Source organism: Podarcis gaigeae (assembly GCF_964106915.1).
Source record: "Podarcis gaigeae genome assembly, chromosome: 12".
NCBI classification, from domain to species: Eukaryota; Metazoa; Chordata; class Lepidosauria; order Squamata; family Lacertidae; genus Podarcis; species Podarcis gaigeae.
In genome coordinates this window covers 4,896,286-4,919,447 of record NC_139688.1, presented here as the reverse complement: position 1 = coordinate 4,919,447, position 23,162 = coordinate 4,896,286, and the positions used below count along the sequence as shown (strand labels likewise).

General features: G+C 49.2%; 1 protein-coding gene across 1 annotated transcript in view; it reads left to right on the top strand.

Annotated features, from left to right (window-relative positions):
- The window catches only part of LOC310827802 (tumor necrosis factor receptor superfamily member 16-like), a 48,676-nt gene that overhangs the window by 12,987 nt on the left and 12,527 nt on the right, over nucleotides 1-23,162 (top strand). Inside the window, exons 2-3 of the mRNA XM_083704264.1 lie at nucleotides 11,035-11,167; nucleotides 13,220-13,603. Of these exons, the coding sequence (XP_083560390.1) occupies nucleotides 11,035-11,167; nucleotides 13,220-13,603 (517 nt within the window). The remainder of the gene's footprint in view (nucleotides 1-11,034; nucleotides 11,168-13,219; nucleotides 13,604-23,162) is intronic.

Below are 23,162 nucleotides of genomic sequence, written 5' to 3'. Positions count from 1 at the left end.
ATGTTGCACAGCTTAATATTCTCTAGTCTTATTAAGTTGCAACTTTGGGTGGTGGCGCTCAGGCTCGGGGCGTTATTTAGATTTTTTTTTTAGATGGGATGGCAAAAAACGTAACGAATGCAGGAGTGGGATGGGGGTTGGAGGAAAGCTGATTTGGGTTCTTTGTTTCAACCCCAAATGTTTCAGGGTGAAATTAACTTTGTAGGAGTTTTGGGTTTCCTAGATTGTTTGAAGAGAGTAAGAAGGACATTGTCTTAAATAAAGGTAAAGGGTAAAGGGACCCCTGACCATTAGGTCCAGTCGTGACCGACTCTGGGGTTGCGGCGCTCATCTCGCTTTACTGGCCAAGGGAGCCGGCGTACAGCTTCCGGGTCATGCGGCCAGCATGACTAAGCCGCTTCTGGCGAACCAGAGCAGTGCACGGAAATGCCATTTACCTTCCCACCAGAGCGGTACCTATTTATCTACTTGCACTTTGAGGTGCTTTCGACCTGCTAGGTTGGCAGGAGCAGGGACCGAGCAACAGGAGCTCACCCCTTCGCGGGGATTCGAACCACCGACCTTCTGATCGGCAATTCCTAGACTCTGTGGTTTAACCCACAGCGCCACCCGCGTCCCTATTGTCTTAAATACCCTTCTGCAATTCATGGGCATTCCTGTGTTCCTATAAACACCCCTGTTCTCATGCCAAATATTGTTTCCCCAACCCTACCCCCCAAAAAAACCATTATATATCTTTGAAGGCTCTTCCCCTGTTGATAAACTGAACAGCCACAGTGGACAGAGAAAATGTTTTTTTCTCTCTCTCTCATATTTGTGGGCATCGAAGGAAGAAAAATGTTGGAAGTTACAGGACAGGGAGAAGGAAGTCCTTCTTTACACAGCACGTAGTTAGACTGCGGAACTGCCTGCCACAGGAGGCGGCGATGTCCACCAACCTTGTTGTTTAGTCGTTTAGTCGTGTCTGACTCTTCGTGACCCCCTGGACCAGAGCACACCAGGCACTCCTGTCTTCCACTGCCTCCCGCAGTTTGGTCAAACTCATGCTGGTAGCTTTGAGAACACTGTCCAACCACCTCGTCCTCTGTGATCCCCTTCTCCTTGTGCCCTCCATCTTTCCCAACATCAGGGTCTTTTCCAGGGAGTCTTCTCTTCTCATGAGGGGGCCAAAGTATTGGAGCCTCAGCTTCAGGATCTGTCCTTCCAGTGAGCACTCAGGGCTGATTTCCTTCAGAATGGAGAGGTTTGATCTTCTTGCAGTCCATGGGACTCTCAAGAGTCTCCTCCAGCACCAGAATTCAAAAGCATCCATTCTTTGGCAATCAGCCTTCTTTATGGTCCAGCTCTCACTTCCATACATCACTCCTGGGAAAACCATAGCTTTAACTATACGGACCTTTGTCGGCAAGGTGATGTCTCTGCTTTTTAAGATGCTGTCTAGGTTTGTCATTGCTTTTCTCCCAAGAAGCAGGCGTCTTTTAATTTTGTGGCTGCTGTCCACCAACCTAGGTAAAGGTAAAGGGACCCCTGACCATTAAGTCCAGTCGCACATGACTCTGGGGTTGCGGCGCGCATCTCGCTTTATTGGCCGAGGAAGCCGGTGTATAGCTTCCAGGTCATGTGGCCAGCATAACTAAGCCACTTCTGGCGAACCAGAGCAGCGCACGGAAACACTGCTTACCTTCCTGCCAATGTGGTACCTCTTTATCTACTCGCACTGGTGTGCTTTCAAACTGCTAGGTTGGCAGGAGCAGGGACCACGGAGCTCACCCCGTCGCGGGGATTTGAACCGCCGACCTTCTGATCGGCAAGCCCTAGGGTCTGTGGTTTAACCCACAGCGCCACCCGCGTCCAGTCCACCATCCTAGCTGCCTTTAAAAGAAGATTCTACAAATACATGGTTAGCGCTATTGACTAGTTCAAATCTTCCTTGCTGCCCATCTGAATCCCTTCCACCTCTTCTATCTCTCTTCCCCTTTCTCTGGGCATGTCCACACAGAGCTGACTGTGTATTGCAGAAATATTTCTCTCCCCCCCCCTTTTTTTTGCTGCATTCCAGGTGAGCGTTGTTGCTCTCACTCCATCCCTCCAGGCAGCTAGGGGGCCGGAGCTTCCCTGCCATTCATCCAGCCTCTGAGAGTTCATTCATCTCCCAGACGCCCTACCTTACCCTGAGGGGATAGCAAAGAGTGATTTGAGCTCTCTGGAAATCAGGAACCCAGGAGGGAGGAGGAGGAAAACAAGGGAGAAACCTTTGGGTTGAAAATGCAGCCCTTTGTTTGCTTGTCGAGACTCCGCTTTGCAACAACTGTCCCTTAAATTGCCTTCTTTGCAGAGGTTTTTGGCTCCCAAATCCCATCAGCCAGATGAAACACCTGGAGCAAAATGTGGCTCACTGGACATCACTGTACCAGAGGTATTCAACCTTTTTGGGTCCTCAGCTCCCTTGGCCAACTACAGTGGTTCCTTGGTTGTCAAACTTAATCCGTTCCAGAAGTCTGTTCCAAAACCAAAGCGTTCCAAAACCAAGGCACGCTTTCCCATAGAAAGTAATGTAAAGCAGATTAATCCGTTCCAGACTTTTAAAAACAACCCATAAAACAGCAATTTCACATGGATTTTACTCTCTAACAAGACCATTGATCCATAAAATGAAAGCAATAATCACTGTAAAGTACCCCTGACCATTAGGTCCAGTTGCGGGCGACTCTAGGGTTGCAGCGCTCATCTATAGGCTGAGAATAATGACTGTACTGTACTATAAAACAAATGATAGTACAGTGGTACCTCTGGTTACATACACTTCATGTTACAGACTCTGCTAACCCAGAAATAGTACCTTGGGCTAAGAACTTTGCTTCAGGATGAGAACAGAAATCATGCGGCGGCGGTGAGAGGCCTCATTAGCTAAATTGGTGCTTCAGGTTAAGAACACTTTCAGGTTAAGAATGGACCCCTGGAACGGATTAAGTACTTAACCCAAGGTACCACTGTATTGTAGATGATAAAAATTAAAAATATATATTTTTTCTTACCTGAACTGATGATAGTCATTGTTTGGATGGGGGGCTTTTATCAATTTCCGCAGCCCCAAAATCAATCCATCAGTAGCTGAACTGGGTTCCACACAGTCAGAAAAACAAACTGAGAAAGCCTCAAAAACAAAAATGCAAAATAAAGAGCAAAAACAGAAGCGCCAAACTCAATCCGTTCCAGAAGTCCGTTTGACTACCGAAATGTTTGAGAACCAAGGTGCGGCCTCTGATTGGTGCAGGCGCCCCAGAAACAATAGCCAACAGCCGCATCGGACGTTCAGCTTCCGAAAAACGTTCGAAAACTGGAACACACACTTCCGGGTTTTCGGCGTTTGGGAACCAAGGTTTTTGACTTACCAAGTTACCACTGTATATTCTTTCTGCGGCACCCCTGGGGGCATGTGGAGTCCAGTTAGTTCACCCCTTGCCTGCAGAGCTGGCAGCCTCTCGCCCTTTTTCGAACACGCTCCCTTATGGTATCCTCAGCCTCCTCCCTTCTCCCTTCTCCCATCTCCTTTGGAATCCTTTGCCCCCGGTCTCTGAGCTGCCCCTCCTGTCCCACAGACAGGTGCCTCCTCACACTGCCCCACAGGGACTGGAAAGAGGGTGCCCCCAGGCTTAGTGGCTCAACAGAGACAGGGCAAAGGTGAACGTGAGGCTAGCGCCTTACCTTGGCAGGTGGCAGTGGGCACTGCTGGGCCTGCATGGCAGAAAAGCTCTCCTTCAGCACCGGGCACTCACCTCCCAGACAGGCCTTGCACACACGAAAAAGACTATTATTATTGTTGTTGTTGGTGGCGCTGTGGGTTAAAGCCTCAGCGCCTAGGACTTGCCGATCGAAAGGTCGGCGGTTCGAATCCCTGTGGTGGGGTGCGCTCCCGCTGCTCGGTCCCAGCGCCTGCCAACCTAGCAGTTCGAAAGCACCTCCGGGTGCAAGTAGATAAATAGGGACCGCTTACCAGCGGGAAGGTAAACGGCGTTTCCGTGTGCGGCTCTGGCTCGCCAGATGCAGCTTGTCACGCTGGCCACGTGACCCGGAAGTGTCTCCGGACAGCGTTGGCCCCTGGCCTCTTAAGTGAGATGGGCGCACAACCCCAGAGTCTGTCAAGACTGGCCTGTACGGGCAGGGGTACCTTTACCTTTACCTTTACCCTGCCCATCCGGCTGGGCCTCCCCAGCCACTCTGGGCGGCTTCCAACAAAGATTAAAAATACATTAAAATGTCACACTTTAAAAACTTCCCTGAACAGGGCTGCCTTCAGATGTCTTCTAAATGTCAGGTACCGTATTTTTTGCTCTATATTGACTCACTTTTTCCCTCCTAAAAAGTAAGGGGGGATGTGTGTACGTCTTATGGAGCGAATGCAGGCTGCGCAGCTATCCCAGAAGCCAGAACAGCAAGAGGGATTGCTGCTTTCACTGCGCAGCGATCCCTCTTGCTGCTCTGGCTTCTGAGATTCAGAATATATTTTTTTTCTTGTTTTCCTCCTCCAAAAACTAGGTGCGTCTTGTGGTCTGGTGCGTCTTATAGAGCAAAAAATACGGAAGCTTCTTCTTTAGCGATCCCTCGTAGCCGAGTAAGATTGTCTTCCATAAACACGGTTTTAACAGTGAGTCCATAAATGATTGTGGAGGCCAATTCTGGATCCACACGTCCTTCCACAGTAGGGACATTGGTTTCCGGGCAGGAGTTGATCACTGTGAGGGTTTGCCAAGCATGCCTTCCTCTTAGCACGTTTCTCCCTTGCGTCCTGAGTTCGAGTGTCTTCAAAGCCCATGACACCTTTGGTAAAGGCCATAGGCGCCGACTCCATGGGGCCTGAGGGGGCCCGAGCCCCCTCAAAAATTCGTTTGGGTGGGCTCTGCCCCCCCAATAATTTAAGAAAATTATTAGTTATATTATGCTTTGTAAAATCACAAAATTATGTTGGTATTTTTTATTTTCCTTGTTTGACGATAGTAACCTTTTAAAATACATTCAGTAATGAGTTAAAACAAAGCCACTCCCGATCTAGAGAGGGGGTGGGGTTGCGGGCTCTCGACCCATCAACAATCTCGCGGGGCTGGCGTCAGCCCCGCGAGAAGCGGGGATTCCCCCTAGCTCATTAATATTCACCGCCAATTGGCTGCCGCAAAGGGCGGGCCCTCACAGGTTCACTTAAGGTCAGGGCAGCCCGGGGCTCGCCCCTTTCGTTCCCCCAGCAGCAGCGGTTTGGAGGTCTTGGGCCCCCCCAATATTTTTTAGAAGTCGGTATGGGCCCCCGCCCCCCCAATTTTTTTTATAAGTCGGTGCCCCTGGTAAAGGCTGTTCTCCAACTGGAGCGTTCGCAGGCCAGTGTTTCCCAATTGTTGGTGTTTATACTACATTTTTGGAAATTTCCCTTGAGACCGTCTTTAAAACTCTTTTGTTGACCACCAACATTACGCTTTCCATTTTTAAGTTTTAATAGAGTACAGTGGTACCTCTGGTTGCGAACGGGATCCGTTCCGGAGCCCCGTTCGTAACATGAGCAGAACGCCGCGTGCACGAGTCGCGATTCGCCGCTTCTGCACATGCGTGTGACGTCATTTTGAGTGCATGCGCGAGCGGCGAAACCCAGAAGTAACCCGTTCCGTTACTTCTGGGTCGCCGCGGGACGTATCCTGAAAGAACGTAACCTGAACCGAACTTAACAAGAGGTGTGACTGTAGTTGCTTTGGAAGACGATAATCAACATGACCAGTCCAACAAAGTTGATGTTGAAGAATCATTGCTTCCAGACTGGGGATCTTTGCTTCTACTAGTACACTGATATTAGTTCTCCTGTCTTCCCAGGTGATGTGTAAATTTCATCAGAGACAGCGTTAATGGAATCTTTCAAGGACTTGGAGATTTCTCCAGGCAACCAGCACCCCCTGGCCAGCGTCAGAGACGCCATTCGCCTGTGGCGCTTGTAGCCAGGGCTGCTGCAACAAACAGCTGTGCAAGCCTTTGGGAGGGAAATGAACAAATTCCTATGCCCCACAAATAATCCAGAGATGCATTTTTAATGAAAGCACACATTCTACTCATGTAAAAACACCAGGCAGGCCCCACAAATAACCCAGAGATGCATTTGAAATAAAAGGACACATTCTACTCATTTAAAAACACGCAGATTCCGGGACCATCCACAGGCCGGATTGAGAAGGCGATCGGGCCGGATCCGGCCCCCGGGCCTTAGTGTGCCCGCCCGTGGAGTTACCCTTTCCTTCACCTTTCTCAGTTTAGACTGGAGCCCCCTCGGGGCAGAGCCCTTCCCCTTTCTGCTTAGGCGAGGCTGCAAATTGCTGAATAGACTGACGGAACCCAGGGAAATGGAGACAAGAGCAATCTTATTCCAGCCTCTTCTTTCTCCTCAGGGAGCAATGGCCACCCCACAGCGTCTGATTTCTTGCACCCAGATTTATAAGGGTGAGTCAGCTGGAAACACTCCCGCAGAATAGGAGGGTGCAGCCTCTTTGCAAAACATTTTTATGAGTTGCAAAATGGGCGAGATAGCCTCTATGGATCTAAGACTATTTCGGTTGATTTTATACTTGACTCCCATATATCATTTGTTCCCCGAACTCTTCACTCAATTTTTGTCTTATCATATTCTAAATCATATTTCTTCCTGTTGAGTAGGGTTTTATATAGTGCAACTGTAGAGTTTTTTGCCCGCAAACCAGACTTTGGGAAATAGATTTTTGCTTGTTCGTTTCTGCTTTTCACATCCAAGCTTTGCAGAACAACTGCGGAGGTTAAGGCTCCGTGTCCGTTCCCAAACATTTAGCTGACCTTGAATTGAGTTTTATTTACTTACACCAGCCTCTTGCCAACCTGCCGCCCTAGAGACTTGCAACTCCCATCCGTTGCCAGACATCTGGGGGGCACCTGGTGGGCGAACGCCGACTTACGTGGCACCGTCCAGGCAACAAAAGTGCCATAGGTTCATGATAAAGGTAAAGGGACCCCTGACCACTAGGTCCAGTCATGGCCGACTGTGGGGTTGTGGCGCTCATCTCGCTTTATTGGCCAAGGGAGCCGGCATACAGCTTCCGGGTCATGTGACCAGCATGACAGAGCCGCTTCTGGCGAACCAAAGCAGCGCACGGAAACTCCGTTTACCTTCCCGCCAGAGTGGTACCTATTTATCTACTTGCACTTTGATGTGCTTTCGAACTGCTAGGTTGGCAGGAGCAGGGACCGAGCAACAGGAGCTCACCCCGTCGTGGGGATTCGAACCGCCGACCTTCCGATCGGCAAGCCCAAGGCTCAGTGGTTTAACCCACAGCGCCACCCGCGTCCTAGGTTCCTGATACCACTGAGCAAAATTAAGAGCAATAATTCACTTGGTTTGTAGTTTGACAGCGCAACGGATCCCCTTGAAAGGTGGAGAGCTCTCCTTCCTGCGCTGTTTTCCAACAGAGCTTGGACGGCCGTTCTTGCGCTGCGATTCCTGCACTGGAGGGGTTGGACTAGAAGACCCCTCCAACTCTGTGAGTCTGTGATTTTTACACCAAGAATGTTCCAGCAGTGGACTGGGAAAGACTTACTGTCAAAAGCAGAGGTCAGCAAACTTAGTCAGTCACACGGAGGGCGGGGGAGCCATGCCCATACACGTGCACACATGCTATTTCCAGCGCACTTCCGTGCACGGGCCTCCTCCAACCCGGATGTGCACAGGAAATAACACTTGCACAAGTATTGGAGCCTCAGCTTCGGGATCTGTCCTTCCAGTGAGCACTCAGGGCTGATTTCCTTCAGAATGGAGAGGTTTGATCTTCTTGCAGTCCATGGGACTCTCAAGAGTCTCCTCCAGCACCAGAATTCAAAAGCATCCATTTTTCGGCGATCAGCCTTCTTTATGGTCCAGCTCTCACTTCCATACATCACGACTGGGAAAACCATAGCTTGAACTATACAGACCTTTGTCGGCAAGGTGATGTCTCTGCTTTTTAAGATGCTGTCTAGGTTTGTCATTGCTTTTCTCCCAAGAAGCAGGCGTCTTTTAATTTCGTGACTGCTGTCACCATCTGCCGTGATCATGGAGCCCAAGAAAGTAAAATCTCTCACTGCCTCCATTTCCTCCACTTCTATTTGCCAGGAGGTAATGGGACCAGTGGCCACGATCTTCGTTTTTTTGATGTTAACCTTCAAACCATATTTTACACTCTCTTCTTTCACCCTCATTAAAAGGTTCTTTTAATTCCTCCTCACTTTCTGCCATCAAAGGAGCCGTTTGGCGCCTAGCTTATACAGTGGTATCTTGGTTTATGAACTTAATCCGTTCTGGAAGTCCATTCTTAAACCAAAGCATTCTTAAACCAAGGCGTGCTTTCCCATAGCAGCGGGGCACTCGATTTACAAATGGAACACACTCAACACATTCTGCTTCCAAGGCAAAGTTCACAAACCAAAACACCACCTTCTCGGGTTGCAGCGTTATTAATCCAAGTTGTTCATAAACTAAGCCGTTCTTAAACCAAGGTACCACTGTATATCTGAGTTTCTCACACTGCATAGGATCATTGTAGGGATTAACATGAACCATTTACCCCTTGGAGAAAAAGATGGGAGATTAATGCAATTAATCGGCGAATTTCTAACCCTGATTGCAACGTGGTGTGCTTGGCATTTACAAAGACCTGGACTACAGCATGCAAGGTGGTCTTAAGGCTCATATCTCTTTAAGGCTCCCCAGCCAGTTGCTTTATCCCAGGTTAGCTTAAGGTCACAGTCTTGTGCTTCCTCAAACTTTACCAGCCTGCCAGAAGGAAAAAAAGAAAGAACCGGGAGCCAGCAAACCAAAGGTTAACAGTCAAAGTCTGAACACCTGGTTGCAGAGAGGTGGGAATTGCAGAGACCTGTCTGGAGCTAATCTGCTTGGAACAGGGCCGCCTTCTGTTTTGCAAACTCCTCCGAAACATGCAAGCTGTTAGGAGAGGGAGCAGACCCCCCAAAACCACCTCACAAACACACACACAAAACATGCTGGAGAACAGGATTCCTGTCCCCTGCCTCCTTGTAATTTTCTGCTCTGCCTTTAAGAGAGGGCCTTGCAATAATTAAGTATCTCCAGATGTAAGGCTAGCCAATTAATTTTCTTTGTTCTTGGCTGGGGGGGCAGAGGGGAGGAGATATTTCCACGAGAGCCTCTTGCTGTTCGAGAGAGATGGAGGAGAGATTGGGGGGGGGGTCTCTCCACCCACCCACTCCTCCCCCCAACTCTGCGTTGTGCAAAAAAAGTATGGATCCGAGGATTCCTTGTAACATTATTCGTCTAACTCCGAAAACAGACGGGAGTGACAGGGCAGGTTTCGGCTTAATTGGAACAGGATTATATTTTATTTTTATTTTCATTTTTTATTCCAAAGCAGGCGGGGCGTTCCGGAATGGGGGCAGGATGCTTCCGCAGAGCAAAGAACACAGGGGTGTTTTTGTTCCACACTCTCTCTTTGGGATGGAAAAAAGTTTGGCATCTGCCAGCTGTGAGCCTTCGCATTTGCAACCGCCCAGTTCTGGTCTGAGAGAGGTGTGTCGGTGTGTAACATGCCTGCATTCCAAAGTTTATTAATAGAGACCCTCCGGGGGGGGGGGGAAGCCTAGGAAGAAGAATTGCCCCACAGTCTCCAAAGTTCAGGGGTTGGAGCCTGGCTCTGCCAGCAGGCCAAAGGGTACGCGGCGAGATCGGTTAATCCTCCCAGCAGATCGAGGAATCAGCAAATTCCTGGATCCCAGGAAACTAGGGTCTTGCTAAAAAAAAAAAGTTGGGTTTGGAAGTTATTTTCCTGCAACTTTTTTTGCACGCCGCATAGTTAAACTGTGTTATCTGCAAGAGGTGTACAGTGGTACCTCGGGTTAAGAACTTAATTCGTTCCGGAGGTCCGTTCTTAACCTGAAACTGTTCTTAACCTGAGGTACCACTTTAGCTAATGGGGCTGGCTGCTCGCGCCGCCACTGTGCAATTTCTGTTCTCATCCTGAAGCAAAGTTCTTAACCCGAGGTAATATTTCTGGGTTAGCGGAGTCTGTAACCTGAGGTGTCTGTAACCTGAAGCGTTTGTAACCCGAGGTACCACTGTACCGTGGTCACCAACTGGAAAGGTTTTTTTTAAAAAGGGGCATAATAATAATAATAATAATTTGTGCCCCGCCCATCTGGCTGGGTTTCCCCAGCCACTCTGGGCGGCTTCCACAAAGACCAAAAATACACTAATATATCATACATAAAAAACTTCCCTGAACAGGGCTGCCTTAAGATGTCTTCTGATTGTCAGATAGTTGTTTATCTCTTTGACATCTGAAGGGAGGGCGTTCCACAGGGAATGTGCCACCACCGAGAAGGCCCTCTGGCTGGTTCCCTGTAGCTTTGCTTCTCGCAATGAGGGAACCGCCAGAAGGCCCTCGGCACTGGACCTCAGCGTCCGGGCAGAATGATGGGGGTGGAGATGCTCCTTCAGGTATACTGGGCCGAGGCTGTTTAGGGCTTTAAAGGTCAACACCAACGCTTTGACTTGTGCTCGGAAACGTACTATAGAAACACATGGAGAATAATAAGCTAGATGACCATGAGACTTTTAATCTCAAGATTGTGGGTTCAAGCCTCAAATTGGGCAAAGAGATGTCTGGGTTGCAGCGGGTTTGACCGATGTGATCGCTTCCAGTTCTATGATTCTACCATTTAGGAGGCAGCTAACACAATAGGGACGCAGGTGGCGCTGTGGGTTAAACCACAGAGCCTAGGACTTGCCGATCAGAAGGTCGGCGGTTCGAATCCCAGCGACGGGGTGAGCTCCCTTTGCTCGGAAAAGCACTTGTTTCTGGTGGAAAATTGCAGCGCAAAATGGCGGCGCCCAAAAATGGCCACCGTCCTCTTGTGAGAAAAAAACGGGGTGTCCTGATTTTACTGGGACAATTGCGGGGGGTATGTCTTTGTGCTGTGGAGATGGCGGCCCGGCTCATCACATCCGTGCATCTCGCTTTCTACCCTATCCAGGTTTGGGCCCGCCAGCGATGCGAAAACGGGCGCTTCACCTCCGCCGGAGATTGCTGCGACCTTTGCCCCCCAGGTTTCGGGGTGGCCGCTCCTTGCGGGAGCACCAACACCAAGTGCGAGCCATGTCAAGAAAGTAAGTGGCAGAGGAATAATAATAATTATTATTATTTATTATTTATACCCCGCCCATCTGGCTGGGTTTCCACAGCCGCTCTGGGCAGCTTCCAGCAAAATATTAAAATATTCACCAAATATTAAAAGCTTCCCTAAACAGGGCTGCCTTCAGATGTCTTCTAAAAGTCAGAGAGTTGTTTATTTCCTTGACATCTGATGGGAGGGTGCCACCACCAAGAAGGTCCTGTGCTTGGTTCCCTGTAACCTCACTTCTCCCAAGGAGGGAATTGCCAGAAGACCCTCGGAGCTGGACCTCAGTGTCTGAGAGAGCTAAGCCTTCTGCAATGAGCCAACTAGATAAATCAATATGGGGAAAGCAAAATGTCCCTTAGAGAAGGACCTGATTTATTTCACTTGAAACTTGATTCTGTTTTACCTGATGTTTTAATGTGTTGTAAACAGGGTGGATTTGATTTAAATCAATTTGATTTAAAGCACAATTTAAATCACTAGTCAGTAAGATTTCATTTAAATCACTAGTCAGTAAGACTCGATTTAAATCATTTTAATTTTTTTACAGAAAGACTCTTTCTTGCTTGTATAATCTTAATATTTTACAAGCAGAGATTACAAACTCATAAAGATATGTACAGTGGAGCCCCGCAAGACGAATGCCTCGCAAGATGAAAAACCCGCTAGATGAAAGGGTTTTCCATTTTTCGAGGCGCTTCGCAAGACGAATTTCCCTATGGGCTTGCTTCGCAAGACGAAAACGTCTTGCAAGTCTTGTGAGTTTTCCCCCCTTCCCCCCCTTTTTCTAAGCCGCTAATAGCCGCTTAGCCGCTAATAGCGCTAATCTGCTAAGATGCTAATAGGGATGCTTCGCAAGACGAAAAAACCGCTAGACGAAGAGACTCGCGGAACAGATTCTTTTCGTCTTGCGAGGCACCACTGTATATAACACAATGATCCGTTACAAAGATATTCTCTTTTTCACTCGACAATAGTGTTGATCCTTATAACATATCAGCTTGCAGATGGAGACTCAGTTTCAGTCCTAGAGCAGGAGTCAATTGTGAATTAGAAGCCAGGTTTGTAATCTCTGTTGGGATCTGTAATCTTTATTTGAGTTTGTAATCCATGTCAGAATACATACTTTTGAATGGGTTCGTTTTTGTTACTATTGACTTGTGAGTAGGGACCACTCCCACTACTGAAACTTTCATTGGCCTGAGTTCTTGGTGTGCTTTTTTCTTGGTATGTTCACCATATTTTTCGCTCTATAAGATGCACCAGACTACAAGACGCACCTAGTTTTTGGAGGAGGAAAACAAGAAAAAAAACATTCTGAATCTCAGAAGCCGGAACAGCAAGAGGGATCGCTGCGCAGTGAAAGCAGCAATCCCTCTTGCTGTTCTGGCTTCTGGGATAGCTGCGCAGCCTGCATTCGCTCCATAAGAGCCAGTGTGGTGTAGTGGTTAAGAGCGGTAGTCTCGTAATCTGGTGAACCGGGTTCACGTCTCCGCTCCTCCACATGCAGCTGCTGGGTGACCTTGGGCCAGTCACACTTCTCTGAAGTCTCTCAGCCCCACTCACCTCACAGAGTGTTTGTTGTGGGGGAGGAAGGGAAAGGAGGTTGTTAGCCGCTTTGAGACTCCTTAAAGGGAGTGAAAGGCAGGATATCAAATCCAAACTCCTCTTCTTCATAAGACACACAAACATTTCCCCTTACTTTTTAGGAGGGAAAAAGTTATAGATAGGTAGCCGTGTTGGTCTGCCATAGTCAAAACAAAATAAAAAAATTCCTTCCAGTAGCACCTTAAAGACCAACTAAGTTAGTTCTTGGTATGAGCTTTCGTGTGCATGAAGTATCTGTGTATCTCAAGAAGTGTGCATGCACACGAAAGCTCATACCAAGAACTAACTTAGTTGGTCTTTAAGGTGCTACTGGAAGGAATTTTTTTATTTTGTTTTGACTAGGAGGGAAAAAGTGAGTCTTATAGAGCAAAAAAATACGGTAATAACAAGAACTCCTACTTATTTAACGTTAGCCTTCCTCTCTCCGCCACAGGTGTGACGTTCTCCTCCGTCGCTAGCGCCACGAAGCCTTGCCAGCCTTGCTCCATGTGTCCGGGCCACGCGCTCCTGTTGGATGCCTGCACCCCTGCCCACGACACGGTCTGCACCGCCAGCTGCCCGCGGGGGCATTACCTCCCTGCTGGAAACTGGAGCCAGGGCATTGGGCAGTGCCTCCCTTGCCAGGTTTGCCCCGAAGGCTATGGAGCCGCCAAGCCCTGTGGCCCCAGCAACGACGCTGTGTGCCAGAGGTGCCCGGACGGCTATTATTCGGAGTCGAAGAGCTCTCTGGAAGCCTGCCAGCCCTGCCGGCAAGCGTGTGGCAAAAACGAGGTCATGATCCAGGCCTGCACTCCTCTCTCCGACACGCTGTGCATGGGTAGGTAGGCGCGACCATAGCTGTCAAGCGTCCCTTATTTGGTGGGAAACTCCCTTATCCCAGCGCTGTGTCCCGCTGCTGTCCCTTATTGATGATGCCCCTTAAATTTCCCGGGTTTCAAAGGAAGCAGCTCCTCTCCCTCCCTCCGTGCCAGTCAGGGAGGAGGGAGGTTCCAACTGTGTTGCTTGGCTGCGTTGCTCACCCAATAAGGAGTCTGAGAACGACTGGGGGGTGGAGCTTGCATGCCTTGTGCCGATCAAATCGGCCGCGTTGCCTGGGGACTCGCCTTTGCTCAGCCCTTCCCAGCGGAGAGGGGACGGTGGTTTTCCTTGCTGCATCCCCTTTGCCTGGTTGCTGCGCTGTGGGAACCACCGCTTGAGGCTTTTTTGGCTGCTGGTTGACTAAAATCTCTTATTTTGGCTGCTGATCCCTTATTTTCGAGGCTGCTGTTCCCTTATTTTCAAATCTGTAAGTTGACAGCTATGGGCGCGATGGGAGAAAGGTCAAGCTGGTTTTATTTTATTTAGGGTGCCTCTCTGCACTCCGGGACACGGGTGGCGCTGTGGGTTAAACCACAGAGCCTAGGACTTGCCGATCGGAAGATCGGCGGTTCAAATCCCCGTGACGGGGTGAGCTCCCGTTTTTCGGTTCCTGCTCCTGCCAACCTAGCAGTTCGAAAGCACGTCAAAGTGCAAGTAGATAAATAGGTACCACTCCAGCTCACCCCCATCCCATCATTTGCACAGTGGCTGTCCAAAAGCCTCTTCTTGGAAGCACAAAAACTGGGGAGCAAGGCAGCTTCTCTCACACACAAAAACTTAGAATGGCATTTGTGCATTTTGCCTCACATCTCAGGTTCTACAGATGCTTATAACTTTTAAGAAACAAAAGCTGAGGATCTGGGTATTACTAATATTCCAGCTAGTAGAGCAATCTCCCCGCTGCCCCAAATGCACATACATTAAAGATTATTTTATAGAGAAGATTGCACTTTTATCAGCCAAACTTGCTCCCCCAAAATGAGGTTCTTATTCTGAGTATTGTCATTTCTGGATACCTGTTTATTAAAGGTCTTTCCTACTTCCTCTCTAAAGAAGCCTAGGGCTGTAGGCAGCAAAACCATACAGGTTGGGGGGGGGGTTGAAGGCAAATTGAAACTTTGAAAACATTGTAAAATGTTTGGAATGCCTAAATATTTTTTAAATGATCCTGTACACTCGGTTAATGATGTCGAAGGTTTGCCAGGAACATTTATCACTCAGCCGGAACAAGAACACAAAAAGCGCCTTCTTCTTCTTTTATATAAAAATTTATTTAATTTTCAAATTTACAAACAATCCTCAAGCAACCCAAAACAAAAAGAAGAATTCCATGATTTCCCATGAACTTCTCTCCTCACCTCGTGGATCAGGCTGGTGTCCCATCCTGTTCTGACAGGGGCCAAGCAGGATTCTGAAAATCAGGATTCGAACACAGGACCCCTTTTCCGTTCTGCGGTTTCCAGCAACTCCCACCAAGAAGCATTGCTGCTTTCAACCGTGGAGGTAGAAAATTGCCATTCTGGCTAGTAGCTTTCAATAGGCCTCTCTTCCATGAATTTCTTATTCAAATCCTTGGGGCTACAACTGCCATCAGCCGGCCATCGTCCCAAACACCTGGAGGGCGTTAAGTTGGGGAAAGCTCCCCGTGGAAGATTTGTACTGTTTTGGGGGGACGGGGGGTGGGCGGGTGTGGGGGTTTCCCTGGTCCTGAATGGGGTAACTGCCCCTGAAGGACCAGGTGCGCAGCCTGGGAGTCATTTTGGACTCACCGCTGTCCATGGAGGCACAGGTCAATTCTGTGTCCAGAGCAGCTGCTTACCAGCTCCATCTGGTATGCAGGATGAGACCCTATCTGCCGGCAGGCTGTCGCGCCAGCGTGGTGCATGCTCTGGTTATCTCCCGCTTGGACTACTGCAATGCACTCTATGTGGGGCTACCTTTGAAGGTGAGCCGAAAACTGCAACTAATCCAGAATGCGGCAGCTAGACTGGTGATTGGGAGCGGCCGCCGAGACCATATAACACCGGTCCTGAATGGTCTACATTGGCTCCCAGTACATTTCCGAGCACAATTCAAAGTGTTGGTTCTGACCCTGAAAGTGCTAAACAGCCTCGGTCCTGTATACGTGAAGGAGTATCTCTACCCACATTGTTCTGCCCGGACACTGAGGTCCAGATCCGAGGGCCTTCTGGCTGTTCCCTCCCTGCGAGAAGCGAGTTTACAGGCAACCAGGCAGAGGGCCTTCTCGGTAGTGGCGCCCGCCCTGTGGAGTGCCCTCCTGTCAGATGTCAAGGAAATACAGTGGTACCTCTGGTTAAGTACTAAATTCGTTCCGTAGGTCCGTTCTTAACCTGAAACTGTTCTTAACCTGAAGCACCACTTTAGCTAATGGGGCCTCCTGCTCCTCCGCGCCGCCGGAGCACGATTTCTGTTCTCATCCTGAAGCAAAGTTCTTAACCTGAGATACTATTTCTGGGTTAGCGGAGTCTGTAACCTGAAGCCTCTGTAACCCGAGGTACCACTGTAAACAACTGTCTGACTCTTAGAAGATGTCTGAAGGCAGATTCCCTGTTTAGGGAAGAGCCAGTGTGGTGCAGTGGTTAAGAGCAGTAGTCTTGTAATCTGGGGAACCGGGTTCGAGTCTCCGCTCCTCCACATGCAGCTGCTGGGTGACCTTGGGCCAGTCACACTTCTTTGAAGTCTCTCAGCCCCACTCACCTCACAGAGTGTTTGTTGTGGGGGAGGAAGGGAAAGGAGAATGTTAGCCGCTTTGAGACTCCTGAAGGGGAGTGAAAGGCGGGATATCAAATCCAAACTCTTCTTCTTCTTCTTCTAGGGAAGTTTTTAATGTTTGATGTTTTATCGTGTTTTTAATATTCTGTTGGGAGCCGCCCAGAGTGCTGGGGAAACCTAGCCAGATGTGTGGTGTAGAAATAATAGATGATGATGATGATGACGATGATGATGATGATGGTGACTTTGCTGATTTGGGTATCCATCTTGCTGCTCCTGTAGAAAAACTTTCCCCTGAGGGAGGAGCGCTTGTGTCCACCGCCGCCGTGAACTTCGCTGCTCTCGCTCTCCTGCAAGGCCTTTCAAGCTTTGTTTCAGAGCTACAGTTGCGGGTTTTTGTCTGCGAGAACAGAGTCTCCCTGGGTTGCGGCTAATCCACCTTTTGTCCGCAGCTCCTGCCCCTAATCCTACTCTGGCTGTCTCTCTCTCACATCTTCCTTGCTCAATTCACCCTCCCTGAGCACCCTGCTGTCCTGAGAAGGCTGCGATCCCTCACAGCGTGCGGATGGGAGAGTTTTGGTGGGGTGGGGGCCTCCGTGGCAAGGCCGCGGAGGTTTCCACGGCGGACCCCCCCTCCCTCTGCGTGTTCGTTCAGTCTTTCGCTCCTTAATGTTCGCCGCCTTTTGGAATGGCGTCTCTCTCCTAGCCGTGGGGCTGGGGGCGGTTTTGTGTGTGGTTTGGTGGGGAGGAGGGGGGGAAAACGGGGCTGTGAACGAGTCCCCGAATGAGACAGGACCCTTGTGGGATTTGCCGGGAGGACAGAAAAGAACAGCAGGGGGAACGAGTCTCCTATCGACAATATTGTAGGAATTATCCCTGTCGTTCCCTCACCCCGATATTTATTCAGTTTTTCGACAGCGTCTCTGCAAACCCCCTCCCCGGATTTTCTGTCCTCTCCAACTCAGCCCTGGTTTTCTCACTCCCCTAAACTTGAAATTTATTGACGGCATTGAAAGAGGCTTTGCAACCAAGCTGGAATCCAGTGATTCAGGGACACAACCCAAATTCGCAGAACAGCTGCGTTGAATGCAGAAGGCCCCAGGCTAAGCCTTGGGTGTCTCCCTGTTGTTGTTGTTGTTTAGTCATTTAGTTGTGTCCGCCTCTTTGTGACCCCCTGGACCAGAGCACGCCAGGCACTCCTGTCTTCCACTGCCTCCCGCAGTTTGGTCAAACTCATGCTGGTAGCTTCAAGAACACTGTCCAACCATCTCGTCCTCTGTGGTCCCCTTCTCCTTGTGCCCTCCATCTTTCCCAACATCAGGGTCTTTTCCAGGGAGTCTTCTCTTCTCATGAGGTGGCCAAAGTATTGGAGCCTCAGCTTCAGGATCTGTCCTTCCAGTGAGCATTCAGGGCTGATTTCCTTCAGAATGGAGAGGTTTGATCTTCTTGCAGTCCATGGGACTCTCAAGAGTCTCCTCCAGCACCAGAATTCAAAAGCATCCATTCTTCGGCGATCAGCCTTCTTTATGGTCCAGCTCTCACTTCCATACATCATGACTAGGAAAACCATAGCTTTTACTATACGGACCTTTGTCGGCAAGGTGATGTCTCTGCTTTTTAAGATGCTGTCTAGGGTGTCTCCCTAACAGCTGGGAAAGCCTCGCGGTCTGAAAGCCTGGGCCTTTGGCGCTGGTGCCAGTCACTACAATACTGGGTTGGATAGACTAAGGGTTTGAGTTACTTTTAAGCTGTCTTCCTGGGGGCTGCTGTGAGGATATTTTTTGAGTTAGATCCTTAGCAAACCACACATTATCAGACACCGTATGCAAATTGTGCAAAATATGAACTCAACGTAACAAGGTTTGTCTCCAGAGAAAAACAATTTGCATAAATAATGCAATACAGCACTACCGAATCCCCAATCAATTAAGAACCCCTAATTCTGCGTCTCTGGGACGCAGGTGGCGCTGTGGGTTAAAGCCTCAGCGCCTAGGACTTGCCGATCGAAAGGTCGGCGGTTCGAATCCCTGCGGCGGGGTGCGCTCCCGCTGCTCGGTCCCTGCCAACCTAGCAGTTCGAAAGCACCTCCGGGTGCAAGTAGATAAATAGGGACCGCTTACCAGCAGGAAGGTAAACGACGTTTCCGTGTGCGGCTCTGGCTCGCCAGGTGCAGCTTTGTCACGCTGGCCACGTGACCCGGAAGTGTCTCCGGACAGCGCTGGCCCCTGGCCTCTTGAGTGAGATGGGCGCACAACCCCAGAGTCTGTCAAGACTGGCCCGTACGGGCAGGGGTACCTTTACCTTTACCTTTTTAATTCTCTTTATAATGGCTCAGTCTTTCTACACGGACAGCACTAAAAAATCCAGCCACTATTAAAGTAATTTGATCATTCCTGTCCGAAAGCAGGTCCTGAACCGTTGGTAGCATAGAAATCTGCCTATTAAGTTGTAAGGCCTCTAATAATTTTCTTCTGGCATAAATGTCAAAATCACAGGAAAAGAAAATATGCTCCAAAGTGTCAGGTTCCTGTTTACTACATTTGCAGAGACGCTCTGATTCTGGGAGAGCTAAATATCTCGCTGTGAGGATATTCAAACCAGGAATTGGCTCTGATACCAGTTGCTTAGTGGAAGGGCAGCTGCCTTGCATGTAGAATGTTCCAGGTTCAAAACTTTGTATCTCTTAAGTAGAAGAATGTCAGCTGGTAGTGCCGGCGAATACTTTTTTGGGGGGTGAGGGCCTTAGATCAGTTGCAGAGCGGCACTTCCTTGCCTGCAGGTAAAGGTAAAGGGACCCCTGAACATTAGGTCCAGTCGTGACCGACTCTGGGGTTGCGGCGCTCATCTCGCTTTACTGGCCGAGGGAGCCGGCGTACAGCTTCTGGGTCATGTGGCCTCAATGACTAAGCCGCTTCTGGCAAACCAGAGCAGCGCACGGAAACGCCGTTTACCTTCCCGCCGGAGCGGTACTTATTTATCTACTTGGACTTTGACGTGCTTTTGAACTGCTAGGTGGGCAGGAGCAGGGACCGAGCAATGGGAGCTCACCCCGTCATGGGGATTCGAACCGCTGACCTTCTGATCTGCAAGTCCTAGGCTCTGTGGTTTAACCCACAGTGCCACCCGCGTCCTTGCCTGCAGAACACCCCAAATTCAATCCCTGGCCTCTGCAGGCAAGGCTCGCAATGTCCTCTGCCTCTCAAACATTTCCCAGGACGTGGGATCTTTGGTCAAAATCATCTTTTCACTTTCCCGGTGAGTAGACCCAAAGTTACTTCTGCAAAGGTGCGGCGATGCAGAAGTCCTTCTAGATCCCAAGACCCTGAATTCTGGCGTATGTATCAACCATAGAATCCTAGAGGATTTGGAAGGGACCCTCAAGGATCATCTAGTCTAACCCGCCGGCAGTGCAGGAATCGTAGCTTAAGGATCCCTGACAAATGGCTGTCTAACCTTTGTTTGGAAAGCTCCGATGAAGGAGAGCCTTCCCAGGTTACGAGGTTCTTCCCTCAGATGGAAAATCCTCTGTCCTGCTTTCTAAATTACTATGACATTCATACCCCACATTTCCTCTTAAGTAGCTCAAGGCGGTATACTTTGTCCCCTTCTGCATTTTATTCTTACAACAACCCTGCGAGGTAGAAAAGATTGATCGGCTCAAGGTCACATGGTGAGCTTGAGCGGAGATTTGAACCCAGGTCTCCCAGCGCCCTAACCACATTGGTGTAACCTCACCACCGCTTGCTTTAGACGGCAAATCTTGCTTATTCTTGCAAAGAAAAAGAAAAACTCGCCTGCTACATTTTGGGAAGCTGGCATTAAACTCTTGCTCAGAATGAGAAGAAAATGTCTGAAAGCTACTATACAAGAGAGCTTCTTATATTCTGAGAGAATAGCCCGAGCTTTACAGCAATCCCCCCCCTCCGATCCCCCAAAATGCTTTCATTTTCTCCTTTCTCTGCAAGAGAGAACAGATTCCCTTTCTTCACTTCGCTTTGGCAGAGACAACCGTCAAGATCGTCTCCTTTGGCTGTGAACGTTGAGAGCAAAGTGTGCTACACAGAGGCAGAAGAAGCGAGGCCAGATGGCTTTGAACGCTGGACTCTTGCCTTTCATACTGTAGATTTTGGGATATACGCATAGCTGTCAACCGTCCCTTATTTGGTGGGAAAGTCCCTTATCCCAGCGCTGTGTCCCGCTGCTGTCCCTTATTGATGATATCCCTTAAATTTCCCGGGTTTCAAAGGAAGCAGCTCCCCTCCCTCCCTCCCAGGGAGGAGGGAGGCTCCAACTGTGTTGCTTGGCTGCGTTGCTCACCCAATAAGAAGTCTAAGAACGACTGGGGGGTGGAGCTTGCATGCCTTGTGCCAATCAAATTGGCCGTGTTGCCTGGGGACTCGCCTTTGCTCAGCGCTTCCCAGCGGAGAGGTGACAGTGGTTTTCCTTGCTGCATTCGCTTTGCTGGGTTGCTGCACTGTGGGAACCACCGCTTGAGGCTTCGTTTGGCTGCTGGCCGGGCTTTCTGCCTTTGGCTCAGAGGGGCTCAGAAGTTGAACATACCTGTGTTCGGAAAATCCCTTATTTTGGCTGCTGATCCCTTATTTTTGAGGCTGCTGGTCCCTTATTTACAAATCTGTAAGTTGACAGCTATGGATATACAGAATAACAGCCACACTCAAAGCCGAGCTGAGGAACCTGTTCCCCCTGTCCTGGGCATCTCTGGACTACAACTCCGATCATCATGCTGATTTTGGGATAATGGCAGAGCTGGCCCTACCACTAGGTTCCCGCAAAGCTATTTTTCGACCATCCGGACAGGTTTAGATCAGGATCACACAAGAAATCCCTATTGGAGAAAACACAGGGACGTTAGTGCGCCTCCAGGGGTTGAGTCAAACCGCTGTGATAGTGGCAGCCAAGCAACCTCCAAGGGGTGCAAGTCTGGGCAGTGAGTCTGGAGGTCCTGGGCTGCCCAGATGACAAGACCACCCTCCATAGCTGCTAAATGTCTCGGAGCAGCGCTGGACGATGGGAGTCGGAGTCCCAACAATGTCCGGGAGGCCGCAGGTTTCCCATCTCTGCTTTCGGAATCGCAAGTCAGCTCAGGAGACCAATGTAATATTTCCCCAATTAGCAAAGCCTCCGAGGTCCGCAGAGCTCATTCTTAACGCTTCGTCATGCTTAAAGATGCAGAGGAATTTATTCTACACGCCTCCACCCCCCCTTGATTTCCCATCTCTGCGCATATCGCCTCCTTTCATCTCCACAACTCGAGTCAGACTTTCCGCTGGAAAGTGGCAGAAAGGAATTATCAGCGAGTTTTGCACATAGTGTTCCTGTTACTTTAGAGTCGAGACTCTTTTGCACTTCCTATGTCACGCCGAAATCAGGACCTCTTAGGATGTAACAGATTTTGGGGGACAGGAGGTGGGCAGGTGTGGAGGACTCCCTGGTCCTGAATGGGGTAACTGTGCCCCTGAAGGACCAGGTGTGCAGCCTGGGAGTCATTTTGGACTCACAGCTGTCCATGGAGGTGCAGGTCAGTTCTGTGTCCAGGGCAGCTGTCTACCAGCTCCATCTGGTACGCAGGATGAGGCCCTGCCTGCCTGCACATTGTCTCACCAGAGTGGTGCATGCTCTAGTTATTTCCCGCTTGGACTACTGCAATGCACTCTACGTGGGGCTACCTTTGAAGGTGACTCGGAAACTACAACTAATCCAGAATGCGGCAGCTGGACTGGTGACTGGGAGCAGCCGCCGAGACCACATAACACCGGTCTTGAAAGACCTACACTGGCTCCCAGGACGTTTCCGAGCACAATTCAAAGTGTTGGTGTTGACCTTTAAAGCCCTCAACGTCCTCGGTCCAGTATACCTGAAGGAGCGTCTCCACCCCCATCGTTCAGCCCGGACACTGAGATCCAGCTCCGAGGGCCTTCTGGTGGTTCCCTCATTGCAAGAAGCTGAGGTTACAGGGAACCAGGCAAAGGGCCTTCTCGGTGGTGGCACCCGCCCTGTGGAACTCCCTCCCACCAGATGTCAAAGAGAACAACAACTACCAGACTTTTAGAAGACATCTGAAGGCAGCCCTGTTTAGGGAAGCTTTTAATGTTTAATAGGTTATTGTATTTTAGTGTTCTGTTGGAAGCCGCCCAGAGTGGGCGGGGTATAAATAATAATTATTATTATTATTATTATTATTATTATTATTATTATTATTATTATTCTTCACACCTGGAGTTCGTGCTTCTCATGATGGAAAGGTGTGGCCAAACATCTGTTTTACAAACTAAATCCCAAATTGATCTCCTGGCACTGTCAGCCAGTGCCAGCAATACTGAGCTGAACTGGACAATGGGGTCGCATTCCAGACTGTCGCTATTTTGCAGGAAGCATTCAAATACATGCTGCAATTTTAGATTATAACAATTAAAAGTGGGTTAAAGCACTCTGTTGCAACAAATCCACTTTAAGGGGGGAAGGTATATATATTTCCCTTGATCCATAACCGGTAGAGAAGGTAGGAAGAAAACAGCGCACACAGTATAATACCATTAAATACACTATTAAATGTAGAATTAAAAGCAATGTAGAATACAAAAAGTGAGAAACACAAAATAATCACATTAAAATGATTTTTAAAAAGCAATGTAAGGTAGGGTTACCATATTCCCAAAAGTGAAAATCTGGACACAGTTGAGTGTTTTTTGTCTTCCTTGCCAAAAGTTTTTTGAGCTTTCTTTGGGAACATCTTAAAAAATCCCAAAAAACACCATTTGGGGGCT